Genomic DNA, 15295 nt, shown 5'->3' with positions numbered 1-15295 from the left:
CAAATTCTCAATCTATCTTCATAATCAGCATTCCACAATCCTGATATCATTTTTGACCCTGTCCTTTGCACTCTTTCTACTGTATCAGAATCACCATGAAAACCAGGAGATCAGACCTGCAGGCAACATTAATCTCAACATCAATTTATCATCAAAAAACATTTCAAAAAATGTTTTTTAAAAAAATGTAAAATTATTTAATTTATTTTAATTTAAATTTTAAAATAAAAAAAATTGAAAATTTTTGATTTTTTTTCAGTAAATTATATTTATCATCATCTCCATCAATTTCCTGATATGTATCCCCAAGGGGTGTTCAGGTTACTATATCAGCACTACATGATTAAGTTTACATTATTATTAATCTCCTATCAACAATTTTCTTCCAAATCAATCTATTACTTGTGAGTACTTCAATATTATCATATCTATTCCATGCTTGTAAGGCACTTCTGACTGAATCAATCCACTCTGGATCTCCTTCCTATCATCTAAGCATCAACCTATTTTGCTAACCTTTCTTCACCAATTCTATTTACATGACCATACCATTCATAGATGATGAATAAGAGTGTAGATATGTGAATCCTTGTCTAACCCCTTATTTTACATCAAACCATCTTCCTGTATTTCATATAATTCTAACTGCTGACTGACAACTTAAATATAGATTATGTATTGCTCTGTATAACATTCCATTCACCTCATAATTGTAGTGTTTTGAAAAGCTTTTCTCTGGGCACCTTGTCATATGTCTTTTCCAGATCTACAAAACTTAAGTACAGATCTTTGTCATATATTTCCACGATTTCCCAACTATTTGTCCTAAAGTGAAAATCTGCTCTTGACAGCCTCTATTTGGCCTAAATCCAGCTTATTCTTCTCTTCATGTTTCTCTTCCACAATCTTTCTCAACCTCTTTTCAAGTATGCTTGCATAAATCTTAACTAGAACACTTAGTAGAGAAATGCCTCTGTTGTTAGATCATGAATGGAAAACTTTACAAGTAAATTCTTTATTCAAGATTTATCATGATAAATATTACTAATTAAGGAGATATCTGCACATCAGCTAATAATTATGAAAAATTTCTTTATGTTATGTGATAATATATAGTCCATATGCCATATATTGAAATTTATTCCTGTATAACTGAAATGAGAAGCAGAGAATTTTGTGTCAGAATAGTAAGAATTATGTAAGGGGAATTGTTAAGTTATTTGTAAATCCCATTAGGCTGTCTAGTATATTACGAAATTTCCAGAAAGATAATAAGTAGTAATCTGGAATAATCTTGTATAATCTGTACGAGTCGAGAGTAGCGATAGAGGCTGTACCTACGTGGAAAGTGACGTCAGAGTGACTACCTGGAATAGGCTAACCTAACAGATTTGGGAGAGTGTAGGATCACCCAAGGGGCATGAACGATGGGATTAGTGGGTAAAAAACACATCGAATAGAGGGCACCCGATAGGGTGAATAAAAGACGATGCGTGCGATATTACGGGGCTTTTTCTTCTTCAGTTCCTAGATTCAAGTTTTAGGAGGTTTGTCAGGGGATTCGTGAGAGAGCAGTGGGTCGACTACAGTGATGATGGACAGCGGGTTCTTTTCTTGAGAATGCTTGAAGCAGAGCTGATCATGATATGACGGTCTATGCAGAATCGAGCCTTAGCAGAATGTCCCATCAGAGAGAGCAGAGAAAGTTTCCTGCGGAGCGGTAGACAGCATGCCACAATCTGGAAAAGATTCAAAGAAAAGCGTAGTGCATCGCTAGGTGCAAAGATGGCCGATAAATATACAGTAAGGTAATCCAGATCTACAGGAGATGGTGGCATGAATTCTGAAAGGATCCGGTAATGTAAAGATTTTCATTCTAAGTTAAAAATCGCTTGGAGGAATAAGAAATTTGTGTATACTGTATACTAAAGGACACTAATAGAGAACTTTTAAGTGAGAATTTTATTGGATTAGTTAAGACCACGTGGAACAAAGAAGAATTGGTTGATAGGCAGTATTTTGATTGAGAATGGCTAGACTTGACTAATGAAATTTAGAATTAAGATAGTTACTGATAGAGTATTAATGAAAGTGTTCAATGCGTGTACTGTGAATAACTTGTGAAGGAATTATATCCTAGTAGTGTTATGCTCACACTTAATCTTATCTTTTCATAACTGAAGGATTTAGCTTACTCGAATTCATTGTTGTGATTTGGTATGAACCTTAACTTAGAGTGAGTTTTGTTCTATTGAATAATTGAATTTTCTTAACTGTAATTGTTTTGTGCTTTTCCAATAAACATGTTTTGTACCTTATACCTGAGTTTATGCCTGATTACGAATTCAAACCACCACTTATGAAATAGAACCTTTTGGCGGGAAGGAATTAGATATTATTGCTTAAGTGAGATTCAGGTCATGACCGCTAACTGAATCTGCACAGCGCTAGTGTAAGATTAATTATTGTGTGTATCCCTTTTGAATTTAGAATTGTTTCCATGAACAAGAGTCTCTTCTGTTATAGGATATTGGCTGGCACAGCATAATAAAAATTTTGCCAATATCCAAAGAGGAAAGACATCTGAATTAATATTTTAAAGGCACAACAGAGAAAGAGGGCTATTTAGAGGTAGAACAAGGTATAATATAGAGAAAGTAACGACGCAACACTGTAATTCTCACATTCAATTTTATTCCTTTTTTTTTTTTAAATAGATGGGTACCATGAGATCTCTACTCCAATCATTGGAAATTTGACCTTCTGACCAGGCACTCTGAATTATGCAGTGTAGCCGCTGCAAAACTTTTATACTTCCATACTTAAGCATTTCTGGTCGAATATTATCTACTCCAGTTGCCTTTCCACATTTTAAGTTTTGGATGACTTTTCTACCTCTAGTATTGATATGTACTCCTCTTTTCATTCCTCTTGAAAATTTTCTAGTATGGTTTTGTCACTGTTTGGTTTGTCTTTGAAAGTAATAACTCTAGACATCTAGGATATCCTTATCTTCAGTTTTTATGTCACCTTTATCATCTTTGATTCCTTTTACAGTACTCTTTCCTCCATTTCTAAACTTAATAACATTCATCTTTGGACTTGCTTTCTAGACTAAAGTGGTTCTGCTGGTTGGCAGGTTTTTGCCTGTCTCTGAGTTGAGTCACTGCTGAGTCCTGGAGTGAATTAGGTCAGGAATGATAATCTTCATTACTTAAGTAATCCACTGGATCACTCAGTCAGAATCTTGCAGATCACTAGGAGTGTTTGGAGAGGTACCCCTGTACTTTAGTAGCACTTCAATAAAGATGAAACTGGTCTGGATAGTAACTCTTCCCATAATCCCACCATGGGCATCGATTTTTGTGATTGTCTGTGGAAGTGGTGGTGGTGGGCAGTAGATGGCGTAGGCTGTAGTTGGTGAATTGAGTGGTGGAGACACAGTTGTAGAGTAGGTGCCCTCCCTCGATGAGTCTTTGGACTCCTTGGATGTGTCATGTAGTAATAATAATTCATTGCAATATACATGTCCAAAAGGAAGCGTGTGTGTGTGTGTTGCATTATGGATATTAAGACATTAAGGCAACTGATGTGAAGTCAATGGCCTCTTTATACAAGCAGACTTGTTCTGAAGATACTTTACATACAAACTTTGTTTGCTTACACTTGGATAAGGATTAAAACAAGAATATAATTTCTGTGTATATTTTATTGTACTTGTGAATATCTACATCAAGTGTTTTAAAAAAAAAATCCCCTTCAAATTCTGAAAATAATTAATTAAAAATGCTTACTTCTAATAACTGCCAAATGCAGCCAATTAATTCCTTTTGAGACAATGCTGAACTCAAATAATTTCTGATAACCTCTCATTCTGGAAAACAAGTTTTCCAAAATGAGAAGTTATCAGAAGAGTTGATGTAGTTCATAACAACTGCAACATTCAGAATTTCAAATTCATAAAAATTTGCCACTTCAGATCACTGCTTGGTTTGCTTGAATGATTGAACAAACCTGGTATAAACACATCATAATCATGAATATAACTGCATGTACAGATTCAAATTTGTTTAAGCACAACTGTCTACTTATGCCTGGTTTAGACTAGTGCATCCTTGATCTGTTTATATTCTCAGTCATCTATTTTATGCAATTAATGTTAGTAATGATTAAATAGTTATGGTAATGCCTTAATGCAACATATTCTGCTATATTCCACGCACAATATAGTCTTTGTCCACTTATTAAAAAAACTTGTCAATTTGTTGATTATGGAAATCTTTTTATCTTTTTATGGAAATCTCCTGCCATGCTATGATAAAGATGAACTGAGGAGGATGTTGGTAGCAAATGAATCGATACATAGGTTTTACAGAAGGAATGATGTAGGATTTGTGGATCTGTTCTGTGTTTGGTGGAAAGAAGTATTTGTATAATACCGATGGACTGCATATAAATGGTTTTGGTGTTAGGTGTCTAGAGAGAGAGAACTTTGTTGACAGAGCATACTGAAGCACAAATTCAGGAACACTTAAGCAATTAGGGTGGAAGCAAGTGAGTTTATGTGAAGGCACCCATGAGGCAAGTAAGTGTGAGAATGACCAAGTGTGGAATCTAGTCTCTCAAGCAAAATTATTGAATAGGGTAGTCAATTCAGAAAGTAAAGGTAGGTGGGGGCCTTAAGGGATGCCATAGTTTATATACTAATGTCAGAAGTATCAGGAACAAGAGGGAAGAGTTTTTGTCATTGGTTAGTGCAACCTCGCCAAAACTTATAGGCATTAGTGAGACTTGGCTAACAGCAGATGATGTAGTTACAGGGATAGAATGTGAAGGATTTAGTACTTTCAGAGAAGATAGGATGGGGAGGGGCATACCACTGATGATAACAGATGAATTGCAGCCAAAAAGAATAGGATATAGGTGGGATGGTGGCTGTTCATTAGAGCAGTTGGGTGTGAGATCAAGGCCAGTAACACAAAATATAGTTTTTGTTGGTATAGGCCAGGGGGGTTCCACAGAAGATCTGGAAGACATGCATTGACAAATTAGTGTAGAGTATAGGTTAAACGATTATTATGGGGGACTTCAACTATGGATATTTGGACTAGAAGGAAGAAGAAGATCACATATCAGGAAGGAAATGAATTTATACACTTACAAAGAGAGAGATAATTACTTGAGGCAGCATGTCATGGAGGGGACTAGAGGTCTGAGAGTATTGGGTTTGGTTATATGATCAGAAGAGCGATCCAAGACCAAGGTGGCCACATTGCCTCCAATTAGCAAAAGTGACCATGCAGTCTTTACTTGGGAGATTGTAAAACGTGAGGAATATTCTATCAAGAAGGGGGGGGTATATGTGGAACCACAAGGCAGCTGATTATAACAAGCTTACGAGAAAGCCTAAATTTGTGCTGTGGCATAAAACATTGCAAAGGCAGATGCATGTAATGCATGGGAGATAGTTAAGGGACATCAAGCTATGTTAAGCATGAGATGCAGAAGAAGAAAATGCTTTGGAGGGTATATAAGGAGAAAGGTCAGAATACTCATGAACAGTACAAAGTTCAGGCTAGAAAGGTGATCAGCATGGTAAGGAAGGCAAAATCAGATTATGAGAAGAATCCAGCAGATTAGGTCAAAAGAAATCCCAAAGAGTTCTTTCATTACATGGCAAGTAAGAGGAAGAATGACTATGGAAAATTAACCTTAATGAGTGATGATGGTCACAAGGTGACAGAAGCAGATAAAATAATCGAGTTACCGAGTGACCATTTTGCAAGCATACATCATGCAAATGAGATTACTGCTATAATAGATGTGACAGACACTGATGTGGGAACAGTGGAGGTTCTTAGGATATTGCAGAATCTCAATGTAAATACAACTGCAGGATTAGATGGGATATCAGCTCGGGTTTTGCAAGAATATGTAAGGGAACTGGCAATGAATCTGACTAGGGCTGTTTAAGTCTCAGCTCTGGTAGAGTTCCAAGAGAGTAGAAAGAGAGGAAAATAATTCTCTTACATACACCTATCAGTATCTTAGGCATGCTGGTGAAAGTACTCTGAAAAGTGGTCAAAAAGAGAATTCAAGAATGGGTGGATAAAAATATTATGCTGTATGAGGGATAACATGCCTTAGTAATTTACTAACTTTTTATAATAGAGTAACAGCTGAAGTGGATAAAGAAAATGACTACATAATGATTCTGCTGGTTTTTGCAAAGGCATTTGATAGAATACCAACATGGAACTCTGTTATGCAAATTAGAATAAATAGGGATGGATATGACACTGGTTATGTGGATAAAAAGGGCAAAATCAAGGCAAAAACAGTTGACTAGTGATGTGCTGCAAGGTTCTATGCTGGGACCATTATTGTTTAATTTATACATAAATGATATAGGAAATAACCTGAAAGGAAATATTCAGTTATTTCCTGATGATGCAAAATTAGGTAGAGTAATAGTTAATCAAGGAGAGGTGGAGAGCTTGCAAGATGATTTAAATAGGCAATCAATATGAGCAAAAGATAATGGGTATCAGTTTAATGTGGATTACTGTTCTCAGGTCTGGTCTCTGGTTTCTTGGGGATAAGGAAGCAATGCAGAACATTCAGAGGCAAGCGACTAAGATGGTGAGTGGTCTGGGGTCTCTGTGAGGATAGATTGAGGGTGTGTGGATTGCAGAAGTCGGTTAGTACTAGAAAAAGAGTGGATATGATAAAAACATTTAAGTTGCTTAAAGGGTTTTATAGGATTGCCCTTTATTCAGCTTCTGAATAAAGGGCAATCCTATAAAATATATATATTTCCATAAATTATTTGTCGATATGTCTAAAGTTCCATACAAACTGCAAAATATTATTAAGATTTTAATGAAATTATTAAGTTTAGTAAAATATGATACACTTCATGAATTGATTAGCTGCATAATGATAAGAGATACTGGTTCCAGAATTTATTTAAATAAATAAATTCTGGAACCAGTATCTCTTACTTTGTCAAATTTACCTTGTCAAATCCAAAACCCTGATTCCAGCCAGTGGCCCATCATTTAGACTATAGTCATCTGCATCTGAAATATAGTATGAAATAACATGACTTAATTAGTTATGTATTATAATAAATGATATAAAATTGTTAGAGTGATTCAGTTTCAAGATAACTATTCATTTAGAAGAAAAATATAACTCGAACTTAATGCTATGAGAAATCTCGGTACTAGTTATCCTGTCCTGTCAGGCATCTTCTCCCTCCAGGAGATTGACCACCATGTCCTATTCTGTGCCTCTCTGCTGCATTCCTCATATGAGAGATAGGTCCAGTCTTCTATATTTTTCATCCACTCCAGTCTTTGTCTTCCTCTTTCCCTTAACAGTTCCTTCAAGAAGTGCCCTTTGTAGGCAGTTATGTCTCAAAATATGTTCAAAATATCTGACTTTTCTCTTTTTTAATTTCTTTCATCAGGCTCCTGTTTACGCCTGTCATCTCTAGTACCTCTTCATTTGTCTTTTTGTCTTTCCATGATATTCTCATAATTCTTCGCAGCATCCACATTTCAAAGGCCTCCAGTTTTTTCACACTCAGATTGGAGAGTGTCCATGTCTCTACTCCATATAATAATGTAGATAGACCATATGTAGCATTTGGAGATTCTTAGTCTTGTTTTCAGATTTAATTCTCTAGATGTTAATAGATTTTTCATCCTGTTGAAAGTTGACCTTGCAATTTCAATCCTTTTTCTAATTTCATCTTCTGTCGTGCCATTTTCTGTGATCAAGTGTCAGGTATATGTATTTTTACACCTGTCCTAATTTATTTCCTTTTATATTGATGCATATTTTTGGTATTTTCTTTTCTCTTGAAATTATCATGATTTTTGATGAGTCTTCAGTTATCAGTTCTTAATAAAAAATTAAAGATAAATTATAGTTTAATGGTAAATTTAAATTGATGGCATTATATGACTGTGAGAAGCAATAAAAACTACAGTGAAAATACCAAATATATTATTTGGTATTTTCTTTTTCTTCATCCTCAGTGAGAGGGTGCAGCACCATATCCTTCTAGTTCTCTCTGCTGGTGGCTTTTCTTTTTGTTTCTGCATAGCCATGTGATCCTATCCATGATCTTATATCTTCAAGCCATGTCCTTCATTTTTTGCCTCTTGATCCTTTTCCCATAATTTTTCTTTCTAAAACTGTAAGTATCCTCTGTCCTGCTGAACCTCTCAGTACATGTCCTGCTAATCTCATCTTTCTCTGGATCATTTCCTGTAATAAAAATCTCTGTGTTCTCATTCTCTGTAGGACATCTGTATTTGTCACATGTTCTGTCCATGGGATTTTCAGAGCTCTCATATAGCACAACATTTCAAAGGCCATTATCTGTTGTTTTACTCTCTTCTTGAATATCCAGGTCTCACTTCCATATATGAAAATTGGCCACACTAATGTTCTTAATCATTCTTTTCTTTGTCTCGATATTCACAGAACTTCTGAGCAGATCTTTATTTTTCCAGAATGCATCTTTAGCTATGGGTGTTCTTATTTTTATTTCTTTATCTTGCTTTCCATCTGCAGTAAAGTAGGTGTCTAAATATTTGTATTCTGTTGTATGTTCAATTTTCATATTTTTTATGAATATTTCTGGCTCGGATCTGTTTTCTTTTGAGATTTTCATAAATTTGTTGTTTTTTTTTTGCATTAACATCTAATCCAAATTCTTTACCTTCTTCAATTAGTAGCTGCAGTAATTTGATTAATTTGTTTCTGTTTTCTGCTATTAGAATGGTATCATCAGCAAATCTAAGATTGTTGTATTTTATACCACTGATACTAATTCCTATTTTTTGTTTTTTAATCTTTTTCATCACTATCTCACTATAGATATTAAATAGATTTGGTGAAAGGATACGATCTTGTCTAACTCTTCTTTTTATTTTCACTTCAGAAGTCTCAGAGTTAAACAGTTGCATTTTCTGTTTGGTGTATATCATTTTTATAATTTTAAGTACATGATCTTCTATGTCTAATTTATCTAATATATTGAACATTTTATTATGTTTTAACTGGTCAAAAGCCTTCTGAAAGTCATGAAGCATATGTAAATAAATGTTCCTATTTCTTTCAAGTGATCTTTCTATTAGTATTTTTAGTTCCAGGATGACATTGTTGGTTCCCATTCCTCTTCTGAAGCCTTTCTGTTGTTCACTCAATTCACAGCATATGGCTCTTTCAATTTGTTTGTTAATGATGGTTAAAATAATTTTAGATGCATGAGATATTAGGCTCACAGTTCTGTAATCCTCACAATTTTGTGCATTATGTTTATTTGGAATTGGTATGCAGATAGATGTTGTAAAAACTTCAGGTAATTGTATTGTTTTATAGATGTCCTGAATGAATTCCACTAAATAGTTGTTATTATTGTAAGTCAAAGCTTTCAGCAGCTCAACCAGAATATTATCACACCTAGGGAATTTATTATTAGGAAGATTCTTAATTACATGTTCTACCTCCTTTCTTGTGGGTAGAGTGGTATCTGTTGTTAGGTTTAACTTAAGGTGTTGTGAATCATCTAACATGTTACCATTATCATCATCATAGAGATCTGATAAGTACTCCACCCATCTTCCATTTATTTTTTCCTTATCAATGAGTATGTTTCCATCTTTGTCCTTGATGTTATTAGACTGTGTATGTTTTGTTTTTCCATTAAGTTCTTTCACTTTCAGGAATGCTTCTCTGGTTTTGTTCCTATTTTGTAATTCTTCTATCTCAGTGCACTGCCTATTCATTCAGTTTTCTTTCAATCTTTTACATAACTGTTTGATTCTTTTATCCAAAGTTTTATATCTTAACCTTTCTTCTTCATTTGCTCCTCTTTTCCATGTTCTTCTTTCATCAATAAGGTTAATTACCTCTTGAGTTATCCATGGTTTTTTCTTTCTTTCTGCTTGTTTATTGATGTGATTTTTACCAGCTGTTATGATATCTGCTTATAGTCTATTCCACTGAGAGGGTTCATTTTCGTTTTGTAACTGTGCAGACAGCAGTTATGAAATATTTTCATTAAATTTTGATTTTATTATCAGATTTTGTACCATTTGCAGATCCCATTTTAGGGGTTGACTTCTTTTAAATATTATTGTTTTCAGGCGAATATTCATCTTCATTAAGACCAGTCTATGATCAGATCCACAGTCGGCACTTGGCATCACCTTTGAGTTCCGTATTCCATTGAAGTAACGTTTACTGACTACAATATAATCTAATTGATTTTTGTATCTTCCATCCGGACTTTCCCAATCATTGATTGAGTTGATGTGCCAAATTGACTACAACACTAATATACCTGTTCTTTTGGTTAACTAACTCTTCAATTATATAACTGGCAAAGTAATTTCCCACTACTATAGTCAGATAATTAAGTGAATGCCATACTTAAATTTAACACTATGCCTTTGTGAACTGATCCATGCAAAAAAAAAAAGCACAGACTGAATATTAAGCAACACAGTGTCCATATTAATCATGAAAAAATAAACTGATAAATAAAAGGGAACTTTTACTTAAGTATAAAGAGCTAAAAAGCTTCATTTCGGCAATGAAAACATTACTTAAATTAAGGGGATATTAAATCCCACATAGTTTTAAAACCGAATAAGTTCTTTTCGCTATACACTTTGGCATTAGGTCTAGCTACTCACTGATGAAGCCTCAATAAAGGCTGAAACCGGTCTGGGTAGTGACCTCCCTCCATAATGTAATAACAGCATACATTTCCTAGGAAATGTGTTTTTACATTATGGAAAATACCTAAGAATAGCGATCTGAACTTCCCCCACCTTTGCAACGAGTCGTCCGGTATTGTACTACGTACTAGGATCACTTGCATTGGCTAACGCTAGTGTCGCCGATACTTTATAGTTTACTATATTCGGCAAGAACCTCTCTGATTCCAATCTTTGAGTTTCTTATTCGGTTTTAAAACTATGTGGGATTTAATATCTACTTAATTTAAGTAATGTTTTCATTGCCGAAATGAAGCTTTTTAGCTCTTTATACTTAAGTAACTTAATGGTTGCGCCTCTTTGGAAAACTCGTTCGCAGAGTATATAAGTTCTTTTTGCTATACACTTTGGCATTAGGTCTAGCTACTCACTGATGAAGCCTCAATAAAGGCTGAAACCGGTCTGGATAGTGACCTCCCTCCATAATGTAATAACAGCATACATTTCCTAGGAAATGTGTTTTTACATTATGGAAAATACCTAAGAATAGCAATCTGAACTTCCCCCACCTTTGCAATGAGTCGCCCGGTATTGTACTACGTACTAGGATCACTTGCATTGGCTAACGCTAGTGTCGCCGATACTTTATAGTTTACTATATTTGGCAAGAAACTCTCTGATTCCAATCTTTGAGTTTCTTATTCGGTTTTAAAACTATGTGGGATTTAATATCCCCTTAATTTAAGTAGGGAACTTTTATTTGTTTTTTTAAATTTTTTTTTTGCATTTATGAACCTGCAAATTAATGTGTAATATAATTAGATATGACTATAATTGAATAGAACTTTAAAAAAAATTCATTTTATTTTCATTATATTCAATTATTAAACATTCAATTATTAAAACTTCTATAAATACTGATAAAATAATGTTAATTTTTTTTTATCACAATGCCATTTTCACATATCTGTATTTTAGAATTAATTATTATTATTATTATAAAAACCTCCATGGAGTCAAAGACTCATCGTGAGAGGTCCACTGTTATATGCACAGTATATTATGCCTTTATGAACTGATCCCTGCAAAAAAAAAAAACAGCACAGACTGAATATTAAGCAGCAGAGTGTCCATATTAATCATAAAAGAATTGACTGATAAACTGATAAATAAAAGGGAACTTTTATTTATTTATTTTTATTATTTTTTTTTGTATTTATGAACCTGCAAATTAATGTGTAATATAATTGAACAGAACTTTAAAATGAACTTTAAAAAAATTCATATAAAAAGAATTACCTAAACATAACATCCATAATTCAAAATGATACGACAGAGTAAGCTCAAAACAATTAAAAGAGAAACTCAAAAGATTATGGGATTTTGCCATTTTTAATACTTCAGAAAATTATAAATGAAAAATAGTCAAAAAAAAAAAAAGAAAAAAAGGAAAAAAAAAACATTATGTTCTACAATTGAGATCCCCTGCTTTACAAGCCATCTGATCTTTCTGCAATAATAGGATGTTTGTAGGTGAAAAATGCTCCACTCTGGCACAGAACTATGTATAAATGAAATTAGCCAGTGATTGAAACAAATGATATTCAGATAGCATGTCAATGCATAACTAGGTCAGTTCATTAATTTTGTATATTTGGATTACTGGTGTAGACTTATAAGAAATAAGAATTCATTTGATGAAATAACAGTTTCAAGAAATCTTAAGCAATTCTCTTACCAAATGTTTATCTAAACAACACTGACTTTGGCCATACAAAGCTAGTGAAGATGATATTGCAGAACTTGCCTTGAGGTTCCAAATATAGTTGATATCAGCTCTAATGGCTTGCCATAATGTCCCAGTCAACAGAATGGCTATCCAGAAATGAATTTATTCAAGTGATTTTGCTAGTTGATTTTCTGAATAGTGGTGAAACGCAGTGTCCCTTCCTCAGCAATTATGGACTTCATGTACATGTTAGAAAAGTAACAAATATATTAAAATAATAATAAAAGTAAAATTAGAATATTAAAAAGAGACCAGCTAAGCAAGCCAAAAGAAACTGCTAGAGAATTTTCTTATTATAGAACCAATAAAACAAAACAATGAATTACTATGAAAAAATTACCTTATTATATGGATGATTATCAAGAAACTAAGAGAGGAGACTTAACCGAGCTATTCAGTGATTAGTTTATTGCGTATATAAACAGTATAAATATCAGATCCATACATGTTTAACACACAAGGAGATTCGTTTCTCTCCAATTTACATAGGACAGCAAAGCCAGTGAGGTTAATATTTGTTAACCCCCCCCTTTTTTTTAATATACCAAAGCAGCTAATACTATAAGACATATATATTAATATGGTAAAATGTGCCCAGCTGGTTTACAAGTTATAAGATGTAAAACCATACTGCCTATGTACGACTGGCTAACTTGCCTTTAGTTGAAAAGTGGCACCTATAAGCATTCTTCTGTGATATAAATCTAATCCAAGTCTTTTGAACCAAAGGACACTTACTGCACTATCTAATGAAATGCATGCAAAACATTTTCTATATGTGAATAACAAAGTGGTAACCAAAATGCAATGCAAGTCATTTGTGGTACATCAAGCTATTTGCTGTGAACCAGATAAAAACTGTTAAAAATCCTTGCCTAACTCATTTACTGAGTTAGGCAAGGATTTACTTGCTCCTCAGCTACTTTCTCCTCACCTGTTTAGTATCTATGCTGAGGACATCATGCATGTAGCAGATAAGCTTAAGACAGGAATTAGGACAGGTGATAGATTGATCAGTAATCTGTGGCATGCTGATGATACAGTACTCTTTTGTAATGATAGGTAGAACTAGGGCAAATTCTTGACATTTTAGCTCAATCCTAACAAGACAAAGATTATGATTCTCAAAGGAAATACAGATAGGGAAGCTCCTGAGAAACAAGTGTAACTTAATGGAGAAATAATTGAGGAAGTCAGCAAGTTCCATTATTAACATGAAGAATTGCTGTTCAGAAGATTAGGAATGGTTAAAGCAACAGTCAGAGACATGTCTAAAAACTGGAAGGATGAATTTACTTCCATAGGAACAAAGATGAAGATTTTGGATGCAGCTGTTTTCCAACAGTGACTTATGGTTGCGAGATTTGGAACCTACAGAAGTCTGATAGGAAAAGGATAGCTGCTTTTGAAATGTGTTACAGAAGGCTGTTGAGGACATTATATACTGAAAGGTGGACAAATGGAAATTTGTGGTAGAAAGGATACTGATAGAAGAAAGTTGAAAATATTTTGGACACACTGAAAGGATGGAAGGAAGACTTCTCAAAACAGTAATAGAAGGTAAAGTACCTAGGAAAAGAGGCAGGGGTAGACCACCAAAGAAATGGATAGAGGGTGTCTGGAGTGACTGATCTTCAAAGAGTTGAAGCCTCCAGAAAAGCAAACAGGACTACCTGACAAGGACTGGTGTGGCACATTACCAAGCATCTGAGCAACCATAGGGCATCTGTTGATGTCCAATGGATGGATTAAATGAAGCAGAGTTAATTAACGATTGATCTTATTTTATAATTTTACAGCATTTGTGAATATAATTACTATTGATGGGGAGAAAATGTTGGAACATCTGTGTATGGTGTTTGTTTTCAAATATTTGCTGCTTTTGAAATGTGTTACAGAAGGTTGTTGAGGATATTATATACTGAAAGGTGGACAAATGGAAATTTGTGGTAGAAAGGATATTGATAGAAGAAAGTTCAAAATATTTTGGACACATTGAAAGGATGGATTCCATCCTTTTAATTCCAAGACGGTGATTTTTTTGACACGCCAAACCTTATCACTTTCAAAGTAATGCTAAATAAGGAAAGTGTATTCTCGCTAATATATGTTTTTAATTCACATATTTACTAGTTCACTAAATGCTAAAAAATAATAATCGTGATCGCTAAACTACCATTACAACTACCTAGGAATGGTAAGAAATTTCAAGGCCAGTTACACTCGCTATCAAAATAAGGCAGCTTATAAAAACGTTTCGTGCTATAATCGAGATAAGAATGGAAAAGTGCTGCTTATGAAGGTCAAAGGTGAACAATAAAGAAAACAAATTCCCATATTTCTCACAGTGTCCTTCTCAATCATTCTCACTGGTAAAAAGTTTCACTTCACCTACTTGATATAAACCTAGTTTGAAGCGACACATCAAACTGACGCTTTAAGAATCTTAAGGTACGATATCTATACAAAAATCCAAACATTATTGAAGATGAAACGATATATTTCAACGAAAAAAGACAGTAAATCCCATGCACAACACGCCGTTTACAGCTGTTATGATGTAACCGCCCTCTGTAGAATGAGCAAGCAGTCATGCTTCAACTAATTCCTTGAAAACTTAATATAATATTTGCAATAGAATGCTGGTAATTTAAACAGAAAAAAAAAAAAAGTCATTGAAAAACTTAATACTGTATATGGCTAAAAAATAGGATGAATGATATTTTTGAGTGTGTTTTTTTTTTGTTTTGTTAGGACGGAGGGA

The 15295-nt window shown here is 34.0% G+C and overlaps 1 protein-coding gene across 1 annotated transcript in view; it reads right to left on the bottom strand.

The window, feature by feature from the left end:
* The window catches only part of LOC150100374 (succinyl-CoA:glutarate CoA-transferase), a 152517-nt gene extending 137450 nt beyond the window's left edge, over nucleotides 1-15067 (bottom strand). The window contains exons 1-2 of the mRNA XM_090402297.1: nucleotides 14927-15067; nucleotides 7019-7082 (exon numbers count right to left, since the gene is read on the bottom strand). Of these exons, the coding sequence (XP_090258423.1) occupies nucleotides 7019-7082; nucleotides 14927-15011 (149 nt within the window). The 5' untranslated portion in view covers nucleotides 15012-15067. The remainder of the gene's footprint in view (nucleotides 1-7018; nucleotides 7083-14926) is intronic.
* Between the last annotated feature and the right edge of the window lie 228 nt (nucleotides 15068-15295).

This window comes from Typopeltis vanoorti, chromosome 13 (genome assembly GCF_054136105.1).
Source record: "Typopeltis vanoorti isolate ZY-2024b chromosome 13, IOZ_Tvanoo_1.0, whole genome shotgun sequence".
Classification (NCBI taxonomy): Eukaryota; Metazoa; Arthropoda; class Arachnida; order Uropygi; family Thelyphonidae; genus Typopeltis; species Typopeltis vanoorti.
The sequence above is the reverse complement of the archived record's forward strand: the minus strand, read 5'-3'. Positions and strand labels throughout refer to the sequence as shown.